Source organism: Zonotrichia albicollis, chromosome 12 (genome assembly GCF_047830755.1).
Source record: "Zonotrichia albicollis isolate bZonAlb1 chromosome 12, bZonAlb1.hap1, whole genome shotgun sequence".
NCBI lineage: Eukaryota > Metazoa > Chordata > Aves > Passeriformes > Passerellidae > Zonotrichia > Zonotrichia albicollis.
This window is the reverse complement of record NC_133830.1, coordinates 230,877-255,792: the sequence shown is the minus strand read 5'-3', so window position 1 is coordinate 255,792 and position 24,916 is coordinate 230,877. Positions and strand designations below refer to the sequence as shown.

The window sequence follows — 24,916 nt, the reverse complement described above, 5'->3', positions numbered from 1 at the left end:
GAATCCCACTGCAGGACAGTAAATCCTTTCTCTCATCATTCCTGCAGCCCTAAGACAAACAAATGGCAACCAGAAAATGTCTGGGCCTATGGAGGCAAAAAGCTGCAAATCCACCAAATGGCTTCATACTAAATTAATCCAAGCTGGTCTGTCTTCTCAGTGATGCCAGAAGGTGTCAGCCAAGGGCTTCCACCAAACATTCCAAACCAACTGCCTGTCCAGAGTCCAGACTGAGTAACCTGACCTCACTACAGCCATGCTCCAACAGCAGCACTGGTGTCATGCCCAGGTGACAGCAAGCCATACATGGTAAAAATAATGGTAAACATCACAGTGAGGTTCCACAAGGCCAGGTGCTGGGTCCTGCATGTGGGTCACACGCATGGATAAAAGTTCACCTGGACACAACTGCTCACCAAAGTACCAATAATTTCATATCTCTCAAACATCAATATTGTTCTGGTCTTGACACGTAATTAATTACCTCACAAAAAGCTCTGTAAGTACATGAGACCCAAATGAGATCCATGCAGGCTCAGCCATTTTCAAACCACCACAATCCTGATTTTCTCAACTCAGTGGGTTGCCTCTACAAGAAAAGATCTATGCAAAAATATTTAGACTGCTTGAAATAAAAGCCCAAGTGAAGTATCTCGGTAAGATTTTAATTATTACACTTTCAATGCTATGACAATCTCATTTCTCAGCTTCTATACAAAGCCTAACAACATGTGGCAGGATTATTACACATGCAAATATATGTAAATGAGGTATTCAGAAAAATCTGATCTGTTGTTTTGGGATAACATTTGCCCTTCTATTTCAACAACAAACTAAGAAAACAGAGAATGTAACAATCGTGTGAACTGAAAACATTTTGTGTGCAGAGGATTATTAAGAATTTATTCTCCTTTACACTACAAAATACTCAATGTCCTTCATTCCTTCAATGAGAGTGGAGGACCTCAGCACCACAGAATCAGGCTCATCCAAAACTTATTATTCTGAAGAACCATACAAACACAAGGTCAACCTATTTACAGGCAAAGTTCCAACACCACCTTTACCTGAAAGGCACGATCACAGCCCTTGCTAAACTCTGACAGTTGCTCCAGGCTTAACCTCATTCTTCACATAAACCAGTGCTTAAAGCAGAGATTGTATTATGCTTCTGTTGTATGGTAAAAGAGCCTCCAAACTCTCTGAACAGCCTGAGCAAGCAGCTCTGTTGCCTCTGTGAGTGCCGATGCAGTAACACTGCAACCTGGCCCCAGCACCCAGGGTCTAACCTTGGCCCAGGGGCTTTGCAGAACTGACGAGAAATAAAGACTCCTCTCTCCAAAACTTTGCAGCATCCACACATAAAACATTGGCAGGAGAAAGAAATACCAACACCTAAGCAACCCAACCCCCCACTTCAGTTAACAATACAACATTTTGAGGACATCACCCTCCTAAGCTTTCTGGCACAGTGTTTAGTGGGGGAGGTTGTGTGTGTGTGTGTAATGGGGTTATAGACATGAAAAGGAAAGTGTAGGTGTATCTAATCAGGAGACAGCTGGAAACTGACCCTGCCATGTGAAATAAGAAGACTGGGGAAAGAGGAAGCTCCTGAAAAAGGAAGTGTGAGGCCTAAGAAGACATCTCACATGCCAGAAACTGAGGAGAACGAGTGAAAGACACACACTGGCTACACCTATTTTTAAAAATGCAACATAAATGACAGAATGGTGCCCAGCACATGAAGAAAGATGACTTCTATCTGGTTCATATAGCTGGAACAAAGACACCAGGAAAAAAAGGGGTGGAAAAACGGTAATGCGATAGAAGCTTTCAGAAGTTTAAAAAGTCCAAGACAAACTAATATCAATACCACATCTTGCACACATCTTCTCCTCACACACAGTACTCTGCATGCGACTCAGGAAGAAGGGGACTCTGAGGAGCTGGCTGGAAAACTCAGCTCCTAGAGCTTCCCTGCTCTGAGCCCTGCCCTTCCACAGCTGCCCCATGACAGGAGCCTGAGTTTCTCAGTACACCATGGAATTTAATTACAAAATTTCCTTTTGCACTTTTGCAATTTACCTCGTGGACATGGCCAAGCTGATAAGGGTTCTTTCCTTTTCCAAAAGAAAAATATCTGCGTTCAGACATAGCACTACTGCTAAAAAGCAAATGTAATAAGCATTGAGCAGGACCAACCCAACAAGAAAATAAATCACAAGCTTTAGCCAAGTTCAACACAGCATTTATGTAGGCAATGTTAAGCATAAACTCTAATCCCTGTGCAGCCTTGCACAGAAGGATGATGCTCAGGGCTTGACTCCACAAAACATGGTAGATATGGAAATAGCCCAGATGTGTTTAACAGGTCTTTAAGCTTCAGTAGTAAGCAAGACTGAAGCACGTGGGCTCCTGCTCATCCATGCCTGCAAAACAGTTCTGCAACAGGTAACGCTCCTGTCGTTCCAGTAAGAAGCACTGACAATTTCACAGCCACCCACAAAAGCATATAGAATAATGCTCTGATAAAATAAGCCTCTGATAAAATACAAATGAAGGCTAATTTCTCAGCAATCCAAGTGTGATGACTTCCTTCATGGACTCATAGCAAAACCTTCTGCAGTCACAGTCAAATCTTAAAAGCAGTAAGGGTGCAGGGCACACAAGGGTGTGCAGTGCCTGCAGCTCCCTGAGACCTTCACGTCTCACTTCAACAGCCTAGTGAGCAGGTACAGAGCATGTGAAGCAAACACAAGGTTCACTACTCTGCCTGACTGTCTGAATAGATCTGAATACTGGGAGAAAAATAATGAAAGAAAGGAAAGGAGAGCAGGAATTCCTGCCACAAGAGCAGCGCCAGCACAGTGACACAGGTGACATCAAGGCGTGGGCACAGCCCTGCGCAGTCCAACACCTGTTACCTGACAGGGCAGAGGAGCCCCAGAACCACTGACACACACCCCACACCAATGGGAACAAGCTGTGTCACCACACGGGGAGGTACCAGCAAAGCAAACAACCATGGAAGACAGGAACCAGAAAACAGTTATATTGCTTGACTACAAATCCTATGTTTCATAGTTCTTGTCATAATTAAATCACAACTTTTCCATTCTATGAGTTGTTTCTCTGTTCCTTGTAGCTTGTGTAGCCCATATGTTCATAACAGATGGATCAATGCTGTAGCTCAGTGACATTTTTCTAATTATAGATGGATTTATGAAATTCTTAAATAATTTTGAAGGAAATACTCTCTGCTGAGGGAAGGTGAGTCAGTGTAGCATCACTGTCAACAGCAAACACCAAAACCAAGGAAGTGAAATTGCTGTGGCTTTATTAAAAGGAAAAGGTCAAAAATTTATTTAAAAGATAACATCACAAGAAGCTGAAGGAGACAAATAGGCAAAGTGTTGAGAAAGTGAGTACAAACCAACAAAAAAAGTTAAGTGAAAGTTAGATGCAGAGATAATCCATACAGGCTTGGTAGGACCTGGGGTTCCAGAGGACTCTCAACCCTGATGAGTGAGCATTATCTGCCAGACACTTCAAAAAAATTATTTCTATTTCTTAAGCTTCATTATATAATCTAGTCTCAGTGAGGCTAAATAAAATAGGAGAACTTAGGGTTAAAGTAATACTGTGTGAAACAACTTCAAAACCTCATAACTTAAAGACAGTGTTTAAAGTTTGAATTCACATCAAACTTTAAGTTTGCTCTAATGATTTCAGATTTTTCCTGGCTCTTTACTGATTCTCATTTGAAGTGTGTTGTAAATAATTTTCCAATACAAATTGTTGAATGAAGAGTTAGTTTTTGCAACTTAACAACTCATTAATTTATAGTGATAAATTCCAGCAGCACAGCAGCCTGAATGCTAAGCTGGCTTCTCCGATGAAAACAGCACTGACATCTGTTATAAGGGTGATTTACCAAATGACTGCATTATGCTTTACTGATTTGACAAACCAAGGAGCTCTGCTAATAATTATATCAGTGATTTAAAATTTACATGGAGCTAATTTACAAATACATTACATCTCTATACTGAAAATTCAGTAAAGGCTGCTATATATTATTTAAAGCTGTACAATCATCTGCATTTAACCTGCAAGCTGTCTCCCATTAATTTGTAACTTCAACTGGCATCAACATACTTTAAACCTAGTATGTATAGACACATGCCATAGCCAAGACAGTACGCCTCAGACTGAAATAATAGCAAGATATTATGTTAATATGGCAAAGACACACAGTGCTTTTCACAGAATATCAGAAAACATTCTGTTGTTCTCCGTAAAAAAACCCCAACATTTCTATTTTTCAATTTTTACATTTTGTTTCCTGTGCAAATTAAGTCAAGCATAGTTCATGTGATTTTTACAGCTCTAAACATTATATAGATTGCATAGCAATGTTGCAGCAGGCTTGACCTTTCTGGCTCTTGGAGGCATGAGAAAATAGAGATCCCCACATTTGAAAGGCACTAAACTACTGAATAACTCTTCCAACCTCTGTGCCACACTGTGAGATAGTGCTGTTACCTGCTCTCAAGAGAGTAAATGAGGTACACCACCCTGACCTGCGAAAATTCCCCAGGAAAAGAAAGAGCCCAAGTCTCCCGCCCATCCTTCTTCCCTCTCCTACAGACTACCTGCTAAAAGACAAAAGGTAGTAACAGAAAAACAGGCACATGCAACGTGATCTCAGTACAAGGGACTGACACTCACATCGCCCTCTCATGTCTCATTCTCCACAGCAGTATTTCCTTGGCCGTGTCACTTCAGACCTACAGTATACATTGTTATTGTCTGTCATAAGATGGTGCAAATATTATAAAGCAGCTAGAAATTCACCAAGCTCTACCAAGGGTCAACTGATCACAGAGGTCTCCCATGGTTTAGTCCCCAAAGGTGGCCTTTCCCCCCTCATTCAGTTTTCTCCCGTCAGACTCCAGTCCCTCTCTCAGAAGCCGGTGCAGCCCCTCTCCCTCAGGCCACAGCCAGCAGCACCAAGGATGGCTCCCGGGGTGATGGCCTGACAGGCCAGGAACCGCACGCTGCTCCAGAGGATTAGGCTTCTCCTAATCACAAGGCCTTATATGCCAAAAAGTGACTCCTGAACCTGTTCTCGCACCTGCAAGATGCTGTAGCAAAATGCTATCAGATTAACAGTCTTCATTTTTCCTGTCACTCCTGCCACGTGACCCCAGTGGTTTCCAAACTTTGCACATTCAATCAGTACAAAACGTTTGAGCATGGACTCCCAATACATGTATGCTTATTTATAAACTATGTATATCTACTACTCAACTATTATAATATGCTTATTTTAAAACATACACAGAAACACAAACTATAAAGGAAAATAAATATAAAAACAAACCAAAAAATATTTCCTTCCTACACACCAGTGGACTGTCCTACCCACATTCCGCTTTGGAAACCACCAATCCAGGCAAACATTTCATCAGACAAAGCTGCACAGTTGGGAGAAAAGGCCTTTCGCCATATTCCCACATTACTTACCTAATATGCTTTGGCCTGTTCAATCTCCCTGCTCATACATGAAGTAAAGGGATGACAGTTTGAAATCAACAAACCAGACCTTGCTTTATAAACTTCTGTTGCTGGATTTGGGTACAAACTCAAAAAACTAACAAATTTCCCTAAAATTCTCCTGAAACAAAGATCCTGAGTTCACTCACAATGAAGAGAGAGGCAATATGCAAGTAAACCTGAAGCTGTTATGAGGTCTCTTTCTCTCAACTTTTAATGGCTTGACTAACTGCAAAGTTAACCAACCCAGGAGAGTGCATGCCTTTCACAACTACTTCAGTACTATCTCTGTTGTTGTAACAGTCAGCTAGAGGCAAAAGCTTCAGATACAGCTCCAGGCAGACTCCTTGCAAGAGGAAAAAAGTATATCCAGCCTCCATAGACACCTTTGTTATTAAGGGCTGTTTTTCAGAGGACTCTCTGAACCAGTTTCCTCAACAAACTAAAATTAGCTAATCAGAAAGCTAGTCTTCCAAAAAGCAAACAAACAAACAAAAAAAAAAATCCAACTTCACGAATGCTTCAACTAAATTGATCTGGGAAAGGGGAGAAATGGTAAGACATGCTGTTTGCTTCTTGATATCATCAATGGGCTGATAGGCAAACTTTGCAAGAACGTGTCACAGAACGGAGACTGTCATTTCATCACTGCTTTTCCCACACAGGCAGGACAAACTGAAGGAGACAGCAGTGATCCCTCAGCAGCAGAGCAGCCAGGATGATCTAAACCACAGACAAGCAACCCAGCACTGAGGGGCTGGACAGTAGCACAGGCTGCAGCCCATGTTCCCAGAGCCTCTCACAGCCTAAAACACCAACAACACCATCCACTCACACTAGAACTCTTTAATTTTATAAAATACAAAAGAAAATAAGAGAGGAATTAAAAAAGTCATGTAGGTAAACGGAAGGTTTTCTTGCAGGAACTAGCTAACAGTTGCTACGAAGGACCACTCTGGCTGCTGCTCAGCCTATCGCTCCTTGTTTGACAGAGGTGTGCCATCCAAACAACCTAATATGTTTCAAATGTAGCTCTCATTTCACTGATCAAATACATATAAAATCAGCCACCTGCCATGTGAGAAAATGACTAATGCTTGCATCTTTTAAGCTCTTTGCTTCACCACTGAAGAAGCTTTTGAACACAGCACCATTTGAATTTGCTGAAAGAAGCCTGCTTTTCAAAACAAGATTTCAAAGGGCTTAAGAAAACATACAAGGAGATGATAAAGATCAAAGGTAAATCTGAGTAACTTACTGCTGCTGCTGTGGCCTCTTCTCCACCTACATAGATAGAAGAAGCAATCTCCATCACAGACAAGTTTGTGGGAGCATCTGTAGTGGATGATGATCTGGGCCGACCCGACTGAATATCCTGAGCAGACCTTCGGTTGATCTGCGGGCTTCCTTTCGGGGCATCTCCCTTGCCCCACCTGCTGTGCAGGCTGGTCCCTCTCTTCATTTTGGGTGGCACTCTGATCTGCTGAAGCACCCGGTTCAGAGCTGTGGGGTGGGTGGAGACACCATCAATTTCAGCACAGACGCTTTGGCTTTCCAAATCCAGGTCAGGCTCCAGCTCAGCCTGAGCTTGCTGGACATCATGTGGAGAAACAGACGACCTCCTGCGCTGATGCTGGAACAGGTGCTTCAAGCCTTGACCAATGACATTAATGTTCTCCAAAGCATTATGCGTTATTTTGGATAATTTTTGCTCTGATTCATGTTGTTTTTTGGTTTCTTGATCTTGGGATTTGCCTCCAGGATCAGGGTCATCAGACAACTGTTCAGTGCCAGACGGCTCCATTGATGACACCCAACAAGTTTATTTGACTATTCATACATAAATATGTCCCCTTTCTTTAAAAGGCTTGTGTTTATTTTGAGAATGCCAAGATTGCCAGCCAATTAGGTGTGTAATTGCTTCAAGAGTGACTATACATGCAGCTGTGCCACGGTGATCTCATGCTTATCTAATGTTAAACAAAAGAGTAGTCATTATTATACATCCATGCAGCAAGTGTGGGTTAAAAATCCAATGCGCAAAACATGCCATTAACAAAATAAAATGTAGCAGTCCTTGGAGCACCCCTCCACGTGGCATTAGTTGCATCTAGGCTGTACGCAGAAGCCAAAGCTTGTGTGAGACAAGTCATTCATTGCCTGGGGGGAGAAGTCCAGCACAAAGGGTGTAGGAAAGCAAGAAAGGTACAAATGCTGTTCAAAAAGGGGAGAAGCAAGAAGAAACCAGTGGGGTTTTGTTTATTAAGAACAAGCCCATAATAACATCTAACATGAGGTTAAATTTCTGAAAAGCATGTTAGTCACTTAGGCAGAATTAATTTTGCTCTTTGACAAAGATCTGATACTAAGGCCCTAACTTAACAGTATTTAATACATGCAAAAAACCAGAACATTTCCAAATAAGTTATTCATTTCCACATAGTGAGAAATGGCTTATTACAGCCAGCATCCACTGATGGCACTGGAAACTTGATGTGAAAATCTATCTTCAAGCAAGAACAGGCAAGTGAAATGCTTTCAGTTGGCATAGTCTTGTTCCACAGCTCTCACAGGAAACAAGAATGCATTTTGAAAAGTAGATTAAGCAACCAAATCTGCAAGGGATCAGCACCAGGTATGTGCAGTTCAGCCTCTGTCACAGGAACTGCGCATCTGTTCTGAGAGATCTCAACCCGACTCATTCCCTGGGCTGAGGCAGGACTGGATTATACAACAGCGCAGCTCAGCACTTGCTCATAGCAACAACTATGGGAGAAGGTCAGCAAAGATATGGGGAAGAAAGGGAGGAAGAAAGGAAGGATACAGTAACTGAAAGGGTTTTACATCAGCACCATGAGATCACATGCTCAGAAGCTGACCATTGTTTTCTGCAAGAGAAAACTTTGTTTAGGCTTCTATAAATATAGAAATCAGGTCACAAAGGTCTACCTCAATCTTGGCAGAAAGCAGTCTGTGCTTTAGAAAAGAATTATTTGAAACTCAGCATATTTGGGATTTGAGAGTGTTCATTTCTCTGCAAGAACAGCTGCAGAAACAGAATGCATTGGAGTTTACAACTGGAGTGCTCTAGATTCTGTGCATCTGAAACCTAACACAATGGGTTAAACAGAGATTCCAAAATGCTTTTCAAATTGCCATCCAAAAATACCAGAAGAGCTGCCTCTCTCTTTCTTTTTTTCAAGTGTCACTGCTATTAGTTGGAGGCAAGAAGAAACTCAGTACTTACAGAAAGCAGAACACTGGAATCATGCAGGATTTTACCTCTGTGCTTTGAAGATGCTATAAGCATTGAGTGTAGATATACCGGCCAGTTTAATCAATAACACATTAAACGCAAAGGAATAAACTACATCCAAGAAACATATATTTACCCACATTCATGCAGCAATTGTGTGGCAGAAGAAAACAACATACCTACATACTTAACACTATCTTAAATGAATTAAAGTGCCTTTCTGTCTAGTAGTGTGCTTTGGCTTTTGGGCTTCCTCTTTCTTAATCTTTTTTTTCCCCTTCAGGCAACAGGTTTCGCAGAAAGTTAGACTGCACTCAATTTATGTTTTGGGACAAAAAATTGCAAAAACCAACAGACCAAATGGCTCAGTGAACAAAACTCACCATCTAAAAAAGCAAGAGTCCCAAAACTATTTGGCGCATAAAATACAAACCTGACAGCTGACCTATAACTGCCTTTTTCATTTTAGCTAATTCACTCAGCATTTATTTTCAGTCAGGACTCACTGAAGAACTGCAGTTCTTATCTAAGATGATGGGTAAACTCTCCAGCCAGGATCTCTTTGATCTCCTGCATGCTCTCTATTCACATTATCACTGGCAATGCTGCTGGTCTTAAAGAACACCACCTAACTGGAACTCCATGCATTATCTGCTAGAAAAAATTACCCCGCTTAAATTAACCCTATGGCAGTCTACAAACCAACCTGAAACAAAACAGCCCACAGTGAGCTTACAAACAAGATATGACCATCCTGTGTATTCTACAACATATTTCTGAAATTATACAGCCTCTCAGAGGTTACTAATGGGAGCTTTGTAGTCATCTCCTACTTCTATTTCCATAGGATGAGTCTGTTGTGAGCCTGAAATGAGCTTTGCAAATTACACATCTGGTATGAAGGTCCTTACCAGTATTTATTTGTTCTAGTACCTACTTCTGAGGAAAAAAAAATACTCTAAGTGTGAAGAATTGTGAATCTTCAAAATTGATTAGCACACTTATTTCATAAGGATTCAACTTTTGTGGCCACTTTTGTTTTCTCTACTTACAACCACTTTTATATTCTGTTAGTGGGAGGAAACAATACTTTATACCATAAAGTTCAAAAACATACATTTCTTATTTGTACAAGAATACACTACATCAGGAACAAAATTCACAATTACATATACAGCCAACTGAGCAGATGTTACAACATTATTATATCCCAGAACATTCTAATGCAGCCCTTTATTTGTGCAATTATTTCCCAGAAGCCCTGAGAAACAAAACAGTTCAAAAGGAAAAACTGGCAAAATCAACATTAGATAATAGTGAAAGGATAAACTTTTACTTGCCTCCATCATATGCCCTTTAGCATGGCTGACCCACAGCAGTCCCTCCACTGAACAGAACTGCAAAAGAAATTGGGTATGAGATACAATACTGAAAACCAGAGGAAAGATATACATAAACAGCAAAGAAAAAGCATGATTCCAACTTTTTTTTTTTTAGTAATTTTTTTTCCATTGAAATGCAAGCGCCCCTGGAAGCTGTCCTGTTTTAAACTCTTTCAAATAACTGAAGGGATAAAAATATGACTGAAGTTAAAACTGAATCTTATGGAGTTAATCAAGAAGTTCTTGTGAAGTAGCATTTTATGTTGGGGTTTACGGCCACCAGCACAGGCCGAAAGCAGAGGAAGATGCTAGGGCTCCAACCAACACCATGTAGATTTCATTTTCCTCTCCTATTCAGTCATTCTCCACGCTCCCAGCGCGGGTCAAACAGCTGGCTCTGGTGCTCACCTCACAGGAGGAAAAAGCTGTGGGCACTCGGACACACTTGCACCTGCCGCAGCTCACTGCACAGGCAGCTCCTGCCTGCCAATTCCTGCACAAGGCCCAAAGGCCAGGTGCTGGCTAGGAGATGACAAGAGCGCAGCTGAGACCAGACACGCCAACCACACTTCTCAGGCAGCCTCAAGGACTAGTCTGAAACACAGCCAGATCACCCAGATTTTCTGAAGATGATCATTAACTCAACCAGCTCTTGAAAACAGGGAGCACACTATTCTTCAGATGAACACCCCAAGAACTCTGCACAAAAGGGGTATTTTGACCGTTTTATTCCTCATCAGATTCCCACCTCCAAGACAGAAAGAAAGGAAGAAAGGGTTACTCTGATCCACTGAAGTGGGATGCTAGAATATGAAGAAAGTGATGACAGCAAATATTAGGAACTTGGAAAAAAATGAACACATTTTTGAAAAATATCTTCCTATAGAAGAAAATCCATTTCTATACTAGCATTAGTGGAGAACTAGTACAATGTGTGAAGTACTGGTCACACGAGGTGTCACTAACAGAACTTCAGTCACATTATTTGTCTACTTTTTTTTAAAGTTTTAATGTTATTTTTTATTCATAGTAACTGTAAGAGCTTTTGTCAGCAAGGTCTTCAGAGACACGACCTACAGCACTACAGGATGACCTACAGCATTATAGGACCTGCAGATCAGCAGCTGCTTTTGGCTCAAATTGTTTCACAGCTGCCATAGTTCAGAGTCTGTGTCAAGGAGTGCCCACAGGTGGGCACTAACAGGCATTAGCACCAAAACTACCTGTACTGGCCCTCGTGTAAATCACAGCCCTAATTGACACACCACCAAAACTCCCATTTGCTGTCAGAAGCTCCATTTTCTTCTGAACTTTGAGAAACTATTGCACAGGGCTAATCAAAATTCCTTCACTTCCATATACTTACAAAGCGAAGCCATCACCTTGGCTTTGATGTTTTTTGACAATTCTTCCCACTCTTTCACTTTTCTTTTTTTCTTTATCAAATTTGTAACATGAACATTTCAAAAAATTTGACAAGCCTGAAAATACTTCTGCCCCTCTGATTTTAGACTTTATTCAAGTGAAAGTTTACTTTAATCAGTTTAATTAATTCCCTTCAAAATCAGAGTTCTTTGTAAACAAAGTGAACTCTGAAGCTACTACTGAAAATCAGTTTAGAGATTACTTATCTGCAGCTGAAGTACTCGTTACAGAAACAAACAGTACAGGACTGCAGAAATGGGGAAGAAAAATTATTTTCAAGCAAAGGAAACGGGAAAAATTCTACCTTCTTATAGAGTATTTCAAATACCTTTCTCTTATGCCATATAAGAACACCATGAACCCTTAATAATAAAGATGCTGAAATACAATTAGCTATATAATCCTCACATTCCTTTTATTTCATAAACAGGTCAACTTAACAGCTCACTATAGACTTGTCATCACAGTTAGCAGGGATCTTAGGAAGGAGATGCTTCCAACTCATCCTATTTAGTAAAAGAAAAGCACTTTTCAGTTGTTTCAGAATAGAAGCAATTTTTGCTAAGAAAAAGCCCAGCTTTGTTTGAGAAATCCCAGATTATTTTCAGAAACCCATCCCAAAATGGAGTCTGTATCCAGGCAAACAGTTTAGCAAGAAAGACTAAAGAAGCAACAGTCACACACTGGAAAGCCACCTGTTACAGGAATTGGGAACCCTAGCAAGCGATTTATATCCAAAGGAGGATTAAGATATTTTAAAAGCATCATTGCTCAGCAGAGCAAATAAGGAGAAAAAGATCTGGGTGTGTTAACAGCTAATGCTATCAGAAAAAAGAACTCATGAGAAACTGGAATGGGTGTGAAATTCAAGAGGGCTTTCATCTGGAAAACATTTAAAGAGGAAGATACCAGTAACAAAGTAATTTGACTCAAGAAAACAGGACAGTAACATGACTATCCAATATCTAGAGAAATGTATATATTTAGCTATTACAATAGAACAATTTTGAAAAAGTCTGAGTGGAGAATTTGGGCCAGAATGGAAGAAGACATACAAGAATTAATTAAATACAAATACCTTAGGTAAATGGTAGAATATAGGCAGAAAGAAAACAGAAAACAATACTATACTATCTTTAATGGAAAAGATACCTACAGTTTTACATACATAATTCTTTATCATCCTCCTCCTCCAAAATTTACCCAAGAAAATATTTTTTGAATTCTACTGAAGTCTAAAAGGAAAGCCAGAAACATGAGATATAGATACACAAAGACCCTCCCCAAGCCAAGACCAGAAAGGGAGTATGACTGATAGCACTGTTAGAGGAAAAGACTGGCAGTGTGTTTAGGTATGAATTACATGATTTTTAAGATATTCAGGGACAAAAATGGCATTATGTGTGATCCCATGTGAAACATGAAATGTTTCTCCTAAAATCCTCACAAGCCTAAAATAGCTGTACACAGTCCAGGCACTTGTTTGTTAGAGGTGAGTATGTTACAAGGAAAAAGGAGTGAGAGCAGATCCCCTATTGTCCTCCTCTCTGAAGCAGGGGTGGGGAGGGAGATGGTCACTTTTTCCCATGCATTTCCATACACATTAACAAATAGCAACTTCAAAGGTTTCATCAGCAGATTTTATGCTTTGGCACACCAAAAAGAGTTCACCATTTCTATTACTATATCCATTAATGGTTCACGTGTGCAAGGGCAGCATGCTCAGATCAGACATACCAGAAGGCGATCTTTCAACATCAGCCTCTTCTCAGATCCCCATCCTGTTGAAACAGCTCCTATAACTTTGTATTTAATAAATATATTATTTACATTTGATAAATAAATTATTAGTTCTGCTGACCAGCAGAACTAATGTGTACAGTTTACGTTCCTGAAAGCTCAAATACTAATTCTGTAGATAAGAGAAAACTTCACTTATTGTCACTCACAGAGCATATACCAAACACTGCCTTAGTGAGTGACAGATCCCTTCCTCCTTTCAATTTCTTTTTAATAAACATCTTCCTGAGTACACCTACATCAGAATCAAGTACCTTCAATAACACTTGTGGGCAACCACTACATTACTGATGCCCTCCCTATAGGAAGTATTGCTTGCTCATTGCTCTGAATGTGGAATAAAGTCTGCTGGTTCTTCTGCAAAGTAGAAGTTCACATCTGAGAACCATAGACAACATCACCAAAGATGAGGCAATTTTCCATGTTTATTTGAGTAATAATAACTCAAAAGTGGCCTAAAGTTGAGTGACTGGTTTTCAGAAATGGTTCTGCTGCTTTGGAGTACAACCAATTGCCAGTGACATCTTTTCTACTCCTGACATCTTTTCCATCCCTCTCTGAACATTCAGTAACTCAGTGGTTACACTGTTTGAATCAAAGCTATGAAGTAAAGATCAAGACTTCTCCAAAATTACTAACTATGCAGAGGTACCAATACATAATCATTCTGTGTTTGTGATATGTTAAAATCTCATGTGAAAATGAAAGCAAAATGTTTCAGCTGTATTTCTATAGCTGGTGACCTGCCTATTTATCAGAAGCCTTTCCCAACCACACTGCTGCATCTAGAGCTGGTGTGCCACAGAGTCTGACTGTGAGGCAATGCTGCTGGTTCCACAGCTCAGAACTTCATCCTTGATGAATTCCTTAGCTACATAAAGTATTTCTAGGTTTATATTACCATAACATGTGAGCAGTCTGTGAATTCACCCTTCAAATGCTCCTAGATTATGTTGAATTATCATTATTTCCCTAGTTTTCAGGCAACCCCCCCCCCCACCACCGAGAGCTCAAGAAGCTGCCTAAAGGTCATGTGACACTTTTACAGCAGAGAACGAAACTCAAAATTTGCTCTCATAAGGTTAGTGTTATACTTCCGTGATTTCTCCTGTTGATAGCTTCAGATTCATTTATGAACAGTGTACAGCAGTGTAACTGGAATCTACTCAAACCACTTGAAAACATTATTTTCTGGAAAAGGCTACATATGGGCTATTTTCCATCACATTATATAAAAACAGTGCTTCAAGAAAGCTAAGTGAATGTTGAAGAAAGATTTAACTAGAGTCTTCTGATTAGCTGACATTGACAATTACATATATCGCGTACATTTTCTTGAATTTTTTGTGAACATAATTAAAATTTGGGAGACAACATTAACAGTGCAGTCTGCAGGGATTTTAGAAGAAAAACAAAGTGGATGAAGAATTATTATAAAGACAGCTGGTTTTACTAGGCTCAAGAGGAAACCTGCAATTCAAAACTGTGTGGTCTGCCACAGGAAGGCTGACAGTTGACACTTTCACTTAATTTAGTGGCCTGTTTCAGAAAACTGACATCCTCACCCACTCTTCCTCAAAACCAAACTGAAGTTAAGCCAAACAGCAGAATTTCCTCTAAAACACCTCTGATTTTTGCAAAAGGAAAAAATGCTGCACCTCTCTTACCGTGTTCTAAAAGCCAGCCAAATGCATCCTCTGAACTCAGGGCTTCACTGAAGAACACTGAAGGGACATCTCCAGCCACAGTCCAAGCAGGGATCTGAAGTTGTCCTTTCACAACACCAGAAGTACAACACAAATGGCAATTTAAGACATTTCCAACCTCTTTTGTCCCCTGGGGCTCATTTTCAGAACCATAGCATGGCATTCAATTTTAGCTTTTGTAAGCACAGATATTTCCACGGCTGTGATATGAACCAATACAAAAGACAATAACTCTTATTTGAAGGAAGACAGGACTGAGGGACGAATCTGACCATAGACCCAGTTATAACAACTTTGGAATAAGGTTAAAGAGAGGAAGTAGACAGACAGGGTACACAATTACTCCTAGATGGTGGTATCAAAAACCTCCTATCTGATGCTATGGCCATAACAGCTGCAGAAACAGGAACTTGCGTGAGCTTCAGCAAGGATTCATCAGAACACAAGTGATTTCACTTCTACAGCTCAAATATTGCATTTTGCAAACAGAGAAACTTCCTCCCCAAAGGAAAAGACTGAGGAAGTGTAAAGCAAATATTCAAAACAATGTGTCTTCCACAAAGAAAAGAATGGATTTAATTCCTTGAAGCATCTCAAGTATTTTAGTGGTCAGTTGCACTCCTACTTTTAACTTCTCCTACTAAGATCTGCATTATCTGGATCTGATTCTTCAGTCTCTGGAAAAATGCAACAGTACTAGGCCATGGCAAGAATTTCGGCAGGATCTTTTCAGGAGAAAAAGGGGTGAAGGGAAGAGATCAAAGCTGCACTTATCTCCTCACTGCCTGTCTGCCAAGAGACAGTGACACCTTCTGTGTGTCAAAGCTGACTCAAATGTCAGGAACAAGTGAACCAGAAAATGGAAATACAGGTGTTTTCATTTCATTTCCAAGGGAAGACAAAAGGTTATGCCACACCTATTTCTGGCATTAAAGAGAGACGTCTAACCATGCTAGTGATACAAAGAAAAGAAGAGATGGCCTCTCATTTTAACTCCTAGCAGAATTATCTGTGATAATGCCAGCAGAGACGCTGGCAAGATTTAGCAACTCTAGTTCTAAAAGAAAGGTTTATTCCAGGCTTGCAGTTGTAAGGAGGTTAAAACAAGTTAAATTAGCAGGCTTGTAAAGAAAGATATCTACCATCAACCCACACCCCACACACTGTGTGATTTTAACATGTGCTTTTAGCCCTTGGAAAGTATCATATTTACAATGACTCGTGAAAGAAGTAGAACTAACCTCACACATAGTGGTAAAATAGTCCCCCTCATGACTCAAAACCAGTTCTTTCTACCAGTATTGTTTAAAATGTGACACAAATCTGGCAAGACAAATTCTGACCAGAAGTCAACAGTCATTGCTATTCTGACTGTTGATGCTGCTCAACCACTGACAGCTTCATCCTGCTCTTCAGAAGAAAACTCTCCTTCCTGATCCATTTTCAAGACTGCGAGTCTAGGGAGCTTTTACTCAAGTGTGACTCTTCAAAAAAATTGTATTAGTATAACAGTAGTGGCCTTAATCTGGGGCCAGTTTGTTTACGGGGCCTTTTCTAATCAAGCATTAGCACATTCCTCCCTGCAGGACTACAAACAAGATGTTCAGGTTACCCAAACACTGCTTGAAGTCCTTCAGTCAGCTTGCATGAAGCTGGGAGGACCTATCAGTAAAAGACTACCGCCACCCACACCTTCTTACCTGTTCTCAATGTTAGAAACCTGCTATCAGCTGTCAACAGAAACAGGAGACATCCATAAGGTGCTTTTGACTTGACTCATTACAGCCACTTCTCCCAGTCCCAGGCAGGCTCAAGCAGAGCTTGCGACAAGGAACAATATAATTGCATTCCTATGTACCCTAACGAGTAGCAACAGCATCAGCCTGGCCTGTGTACCTCACAGACACTGTGTGAGCAGAACCATGGGCACCTGCCCTGCAGCACACAGACACGCTGCCAGGCCTCTTTTCAGGGGCCAAGGAACCAGCCCAGCACAGCCACAACTCCCTATGCCCTCAGAGCAGCACCTTTTGGAACAGGACCCATGTCAGCCATTCATCAACTGCTACCACACAGACTTGGGAATTCCTTGCTTTGCTCACTTTTTGGACTTTTGCAATAAAAATACAGGTGCGTATCTACGGTTCTTTTCTTCTCTTAGATCTTATCGTGCATTTTAGAGACACACACACACAAACTGCACAAACACAGCACAGCAAAGCAGCCACTCACAAATATGCTGCTCTTCAATATCCACCTCCACATCCAGCTGCACAGAGGCAATAATCTGGTATAAAGCAATTGGGCTTGACTACTTTGTTGCCAATGGGAAACAAGTAGTCATGCATTTAAAACCTCAGCCAAAATCATGTTTCTTCCCACATTCACAGTATAGTCCACATTAAAAAATCCACAAATCTTCACTCAAAGCAGCATAAAAGAGCAATCTTATTTGAAATAAGGCTGAATTTCAGCTACCACTGAGAAGGTGTGGGCTTACAATCAGAGCCAAAAGCAAGACACAAGTTAATGGCTCCTTACAGAGCAGCTGTGCAACTTGGGTTTCTGCCAGAACACCCGTTTGCTAGCTGCAGAGCAGCTTTGCAGCTGGTCAGGCTCCCAGTACAGGTACATGATAGGGATTTCAGTACATGGGTGGTTACAGAACACCAGCTATACCAGGTGGGTCCTCCCCAGGTGCAGAGCTTCCTCTTTCCCTTCATTGAACCTCATGAGGTTCAGGCCTGCCTATTCCTCAAGCCTATCCAGGTGCCTCTGAATGGCAGTACTATCATCAGGTCTATCAACTTCCCATCTTGCATCACCTACAAAATTCTTCACCTGGCCCTATTAATATATTATTAATAAACAGATTGTATTGTACTGGACCCTGTATTTTTCCCACAGACTGGAATTACACCAGAAGCATTTAAAGGACTTCAGTAAACCAGAACCAAAACTTTCAGCACAACAAACAAGCTGAGAACTAACTCCCACAGCAAAAGTATGACCAGCACAGGAACTGCTCTGCAGAGCAGCAAGCAGCCACCGATTCAGCCCCCCTCTCTGCTCCTCTTACCACAGCATGCTCTGCAGCCCAGGCAGTAAAACTTCTCACAGGTACCCAATGCATAGCCAAGTTCTTCTGTTATGCAAAGGCTCACATATGCAGAATATCTTTCTCCACAAAGCATTTAATATAAATCAGTAGCAACCAGAGCTAGAGGCTACCCCAGCTGAAAGCCACCACAGGGAAGGACCACAGCCCCATGCACCTAGGAGGGACTGGCTTTCACCAACAGAGATTTTGCCTTACTAGTCAGTCTGTCATTACTGGCCTGAATGAGCTAAGTTCAGTCTTAGCAGATTCTGACCCAAAGTCGCTCTGTGCTCATTTCTCCCATTTAACTGCTATTCAACCTCAGGATCACAGCAAAGACACTCACTGCTTCTCACAGACAAGTCACACTACCCCTTATGACTGTGACCCACTAAAGAACGAAATGCTTGTTCAGCGGGCAGTGAATTTACAAACATGGAGTGCTATGGGTGCAGCACTTCCAGTGATCCCAGAAAAAGCCACAGTCCTTTTGCTCAAAACTAGTAAAGCTGGGAACCACAAAAAACACATTTATTTGCCTTCAGGATAATCACCATGGCAACTGGCTTCCAGTAAAATAATAGTCAACAGTTTCAGTATCGAAGGCCACTATGGGATTTGTTAAGGACACCATCAGCTAACACAAATCCAAAATATACTGAAATTCACCAAATTTATGCCTGAAAAAACTGGAAGTAGGTATCTGCAAACTTCCGGTCATAACCCATCCCACCAGCTGAATGAACAGCAGTACCATTCATCTCAACACTGCAGTGTCCTCTAATGTTCTTTGAACTTTTCAGACAACCTGTAGAACAGTTTCAATGCAACTTTCTCTAATGTACACAATTTCACCTTTCAGACCACTTCTTTACATCAAAAGAAAACTTTATCTTATACTCAATCTCCTTGTCATCCAACATTTTAGTAATTCACTTTTAGTTATATGAGTTTGAATAATTAAACTGCACTTATGTTTTTCATGAAACTTAATGTTTTACAAAGGTAGGTCAACATTATCTTACAGTTAAGGAAATAAACACTAATACTCCGTTTAGGAATATACACTCATGGAGACATGCAGTCTATGTATTCTTACAGGTATTCAAAGATACTGCAGGACTTGTTCTATTGTCACAGAATGGCAGCTTTTTTGGGAAATGTGCACCATTAATTGATAGGATCACAGAGATCACAACTTATATACCACAAAAAAAAATGCACCAAGTTGGGTTGCAGAATCCACATCCCTGGTACACTGCATAAAGCACCAATAAGGTGGCAACGGGCAGCTCAGCAAACCACTCCTAGTGTGTTCCTACAGCTTCTATGAAGGAAGGAATTACAGGAAACAATGCTCTCCTTTCTGCCCAATGCTGCTTTTGCACACTGCCACAGCCAAATAACACTGTCTAGGCAGACTGAGAAACACATTTTAAGTGTGCTGCACCAACTTCTGTCCACTCGTAACAGAGAATCTCACCAAGATGCCAATCCCTGGCCCCAGCCTGCTTGCAGGCGAATGAGTTCCTTCAGCACATGTAAGGCATCCCCTTCCCAACCAGTGCGCTTCACTGCCCATTACAGTCCAGACTTGCACTGCAACACAGCCCACTCTGCCTTCCTGTTACAGGAACACCATCAGGCTGTTTCAAGCCAGACAGGGAGGTAGGTCAGATCTGTGTCCCTCCAGCATCATCTCAGCCTGAATCACTGGAGCTTATCAACAAAAGCATGCATGTTGTCTGCTAAACATATCCTGTACAGCAACTGTGCATGATGAATGATTCAGTCAGGTAGCTACTTTCAGCACAACTAGTTTTCCTTTTTAAACTAAACCCACTAATGAGTGTCTGTTCTGGAAGCCAGAGAGGTGTGTGTTTGGCTGCCTTTCACTCTAATCCACCATTAATTGACAAAACTACCACTGCTCTGGAACGCTGGCATCTACATCACAGAAGGGATAAGGAGTCCAAGTAGTTTACAGAAGGAAAAGATGTTATCAGTGCACACCAGCCTCTTCTAAGTCCATACAGAGGCAGTTAGCCAGCTTCCTCATTCCAGGTTTAGAACATGTATAGACAGCTAAAAGCCTCCAAAGGAGGCTTTAGGAAAAGGAAAATAAAACCGTGCATACTGGTTACTTTCTATGCTGCGGAAACAGCCAAGGCTGTCCATCTCGTTACCTGAGTGGGACAAATGTGCACAGCAACAAGGCAAATCCCACCCAGCTCTGCTTGTAACTTGTACATCACAGGCACATTGTCTAATGAGACTGCTCCCTTCTGGGAGCAGAGACCACTGTGCTAGCACCTGTGCACAGGTAGGCAAGCAAAATATCCTTCTTTCCTAACCTTCATGCCAGATGCTTGCAAATACTCTGTAACTTCATGTGAGTGCTTTACCTTAGCAAATAGAGCAACCACCATGGCCTCCCAGGCGCATTTCAACGACACATGCACTTTGAAGAAGAAAATTTCGCAGAGCATGGTGGTATTTAGGAACTGAATGGGTAGCAGTGGATACAGCTTTTCTAAATACCATCTTTTGAGTACTCCCACAGTAGGTTCAACCAAGGTCACCCTCCATACAATGCCAGCTGGTGCTCCTACAGCCTCACTGTGTATATGTATATTCTGCTGCTAAAACCATGCAAAACAGAGCACATCAGCTTAAATCTAGAATATGTATACCTAGAACTCTCTTTGCCCCAATGAGATGGCTTCCCCTTCCATGTGTTCTAAGTCACAGAAGGCATACATACCTCAAAAGTGCTCAGGATAGCTTGTCTCTTTGCATAAGTATGCTCACAGTTGTAATTCAAATGCCATCAACAGACGTTTAACTTTAAAAAAATTTAGAAGTATAAATTCCAGAGGAAACAGGAAAGTCAGGGGAGGGAAGAAGATATGATTTATCAGCTTCTACACTTGCAGGCATCTGCAGTAGGTACTCTAGGTCATTTTCAGAGTAAGTCTTGGCAACAAAGCTTCTTTGTAGAGGAGAAAGACCTGCCAAAATTAATAAGCATAATAAGAAATGCCATTAATACCTGATAAACAATAAAACAGCACACATATTCAGAGTCCCCTTCAGAGAAAAGAATTAACTCATTTGAAAAACTGGGTTACTGCTAGCTTTGATGTATTTAAAATCAGAAACAGCCTCTGAAGTTACCTCATACTCTGACTATTTTAACCTAATAAATTATCTCAAGGAGGGAAATCCTCTAAGCATTCAAATAAAGTTTGATCATATCAGAGCATGCCACACTATATCACATCACAGATTGCCCTGAGTCAGACAAACCTTCCCAGCTCACCAAATGCCTTGAAGTTCACTGAGTATTTTGCCACAGGAGTGCCTGTGTGACCAGTGTCAGACTAAAGAATTAAGCCACTGGCCAAAACGGGGACGAACACAGAGTGTGATGGAAGCCCCAACACAGCATGCACATAAAGTACACACTTTGGGGGGTACCTGCATGGCGTAAATGTTCCAGAGTGTTGGCAAACTTCTGAACTTTTCAGGTCTGGATTTAAGTTAATAAAACGTAAACATTTTTGGGGCAGAGACCTCCTGTTCTGTGTTTGCATTTCACATGGTGTGTCAGATCTAGCTTCCAAATCAAAGTTCTCAATCTTATTTTGATAGAAGTGTTTTGTATTTTTGGTACAGGAGTTTATAAATAAAAAGGGTCAACTAGATCTGCATTACCATTAAATGTTTCTGAAAGTACGAAGACATTACATTTTGCAAAAATATATTTTAACTCTACACAATTAATTGTCTTCTTCTTTCTTTTTTCCTTAACAGCTTGGTTGGAAGAACAATTTTGAGAATTTGGAGCTTAAATTCAAGACCAAACAATCAGCTTGGTCAGCTATCATTGTCCTGTAACAATATCCAGGGTCTCAACTGCTTAGGGGAGTTAAGTATTTTCAGTATTTAATCACAGCAGAATACTGAGTTTCTAGAAGTGCAGACAATGCATGTCTAGACTGCCACTTTCATGTTCCTTTTCATTCAGCCATCTTCACTCTTTCTAGGGATGTCAGTTTATCCTCTAGGAAACACTGTGCCGAGTTCACAGATTTGCTGACCTTGGAAGGGACCTCTTGATGTCATCTGGGCCACCCAGGGTTCATTGCCTACACACCATTTTTTCAAGTCCTGCTGTTGAGAGACCATCCTGTTCCTGGCCCCAGAGAGCTCAAGTCCACAGGAGCTCCATCCCCCATGGGGAGTGCACAACCTCTGTGCCAAACAGCATTCAGTGTGCTACAGCAACCAGCCTTCATCAGGCCTTAGGGGACAGCAAAACCCACTCCTATTTCAGGGGTGAGGAGACTCCCGGTCTATCAAGAGGCAGGCAACCAGCCAGCTCACCTGAGAAACACCCTGCACTTGGTGAATTCAGGTGCCAAAACCCAGCTATCACTGGCAGACAGACAGCTACAGAACCACCTGAGGAGAACATGCCACACCAGTAAATGTGCTGGGGAAGCCAGTGGAAAGACTCCTCCTCCAGAGTTCTAAGCAAAAATTCCTAGAAACCAAGCCCAAGATATTATCACACCAAGTCTTTTTGAATGGTTCAAAACAATTCTGAGAAAGACCAGAGAAAACACTAACACAAGGTTTGCCCGACTCCAGAGCAGCCACAGTTGCTAGCTCACAGTCAGGCACAGGCCATTCACCCAAGCAGTGGAGGAGCTGACTCACTAGATACAACCTGTTTCCTGCAGAATGCACCGCTCTAAACACAGGGAAACAAAATCTGTAGACTTCCAATGACTTCCATTTTGTATCTGAATTAGACATAGGTTTTAATTACAGGAACTTTAGCTGTGATTAAATAAGATGCGAGACAGCTCAAACTATGACACAGAACTGCTGGGAAAACCAAACTCAGCAATGTGGTAAATGTGGTAAATTTTATGTGGTAAATGGAGGAGGGAAACCCCAGACTTCATGGAAACCTGAAGTTCCAATTTCTTTCTAAAGCAAATTCCACACAAAGTAGATCTTTCTCCATCTTCAGTTTGCTTCCACACTTTGGATGGCTTGCACATCAGCTGGGTGGGTTTATCAGGCAAAAGAACCGGACACAGTGTATACAAAGCTCCAACAAACTTGTTCATTTGGTGCCAGAACCCTATGTGGCTGCAGAGCTGCTGAGCAGCGCAAGCCCTGCAAGCTGGGGAGCGCCACTGTCCCGGACAAGAGACGGAAGAGCTCTCCCAGGACCAAGACAAAAACAGCCCTTCCAGCAAGTACTCACCGGGCCTTCCTTGCCTCTACACACTTCCAGATGGACGAAGAATTTACCCTAAGAAAAGGATCATGACCAAAAATGGAGTCACCTGCCACACGTTAATCTTGAGTAAAACAGAGTCAGTGGTGAGCAACAGGGACAGCAGCACTTACTCCCTGGGCTGAGGACAACCCAGTGGCACTGGCTCAGATCAAGGCATCACTACTTCAGTGACCACACCAGTATGCTGTTACTAAAGGTTTCCAACCTGCAGAAACACCTGATTTTAAGGTTTGTGGATGATGGACACTGTTTACTGATGCAGTGGGAGTTCCATTACCCTCTTCTGTTTCCCCTTCCCCTAGCCTTCAACTCAGATCTTTGTACCTTCAGCTCAGACCTTTACACCTCCTACCCACCAAGAAGCCTCATTAAGTTTCCCTACTGATAGATTTTTTTAGTGAAAGCGATGCCTCCACCCACCATGGGAGTTTTGCTGGCCACCGCTTTTGTCACTAATGCACACCAGGTACTTCCGTATCTCCAGTGACAGCAGCTGCACACAAGTCACAAACACAGCGTCAGCTCCAAGTCTCGTGAATTTTGGCACTCATAAAGCTTCGAAGCTGCTGCTTTACCCCTTAAGCTCTTTACTTTAAAGGCCTATCACTGACAATCTGCTTTTGAGCCGGCAAATTCTGAGCCCGCCATGAAATAATTCGTGTCTTAACCATCTCATCAAAGACAGCCAAGGCGAGCAGGAATCAGTGAAGCGAACACACGGCTCAGCCCGCCCCAAACCAGAGCGAGGGCCGAGGCGGTGCCTCGCGAACCTCCGGCACAGGCCACACGTGCGCGGGGCCGCCCCCGGGAGGGCCCGGGGGGCTGTGGGGGCCGCGGGGATCCTGGCGATCGCGGGGGCCACGGCAGGGGCCGAGGGCCCCGCTCGCCACCGCCGGGCCGGACATCTCCCCGCCAAGCCCGGGCCCTGCGTCCCGGACGACGGCCCGGAACGGGGCGAGCGGGCCGGCGGGGCCGCGACCTGGACAGAGAGTCCTAAACTGGCCGCAGGAGCGGGGACGGCGAGAGACAGCCCGGCGAGCGGCGGGTCTGGGGGCGGGTGAGGCGCTCGCGATGGGCGCACGCGGGGCCGGTCGGGCGGGGTCCCCTCGCCCCGTCCCTCGGTCCTGGGTGTTCTCCCGCCCCGTCCCGATCCCGTTCCCTCTCCGTTCCCGATCCCGCGGTCCGTCGGTCACTCACCGGCCGAGCGGCGGCCGCTCCATCCCCGCGCGCCGCCACCGCCCGGCCCGGCCGCGTGACGTCGCGCGAGAGGTGGGGCGGGCGCGCGCGGTGGCGTCACCTGCGGGGGCGGGCCCTGCGGTAGGGCACGCCCTCCCCACGGCGCCTGCGCGGTGAGGCCCCGCCCCAGCA

At 42.6% G+C, this 24,916-nt stretch overlaps 1 protein-coding gene across 7 annotated transcripts in view; it reads right to left on the bottom strand.

The window, feature by feature from the left end:
* The window catches only part of TMCC1 (transmembrane and coiled-coil domain family 1), a 74,783-nt gene extending 49,898 nt beyond the window's left edge, over positions 1-24,885 (bottom strand). Inside the window, exons 1-5 of one of the 7 annotated variants that reach the window (XM_074550239.1) lie at positions 24,746-24,822; positions 23,513-23,560; positions 20,993-21,239; positions 10,156-10,212; positions 6,818-7,773 (exon numbers count right to left, since the gene is read on the bottom strand). In XM_074550239.1, the coding sequence (XP_074406340.1) occupies positions 6,818-7,363 (546 nt within the window). In that variant the 5' untranslated portion in view covers positions 7,364-7,773; positions 10,156-10,212; positions 20,993-21,239; positions 23,513-23,560; positions 24,746-24,822. Of the gene's footprint in view, positions 1-6,817; positions 7,774-10,155; positions 10,213-20,992; positions 21,240-23,512; positions 23,561-24,745 lie in introns of all 7 variants that reach the window. The other 6 variants (XM_074550236.1, XM_074550238.1, XM_074550237.1 and 3 more) reach the window with 6 other exon arrangements.
* Positions 24,886-24,916: the final 31 nt, after the last annotated feature.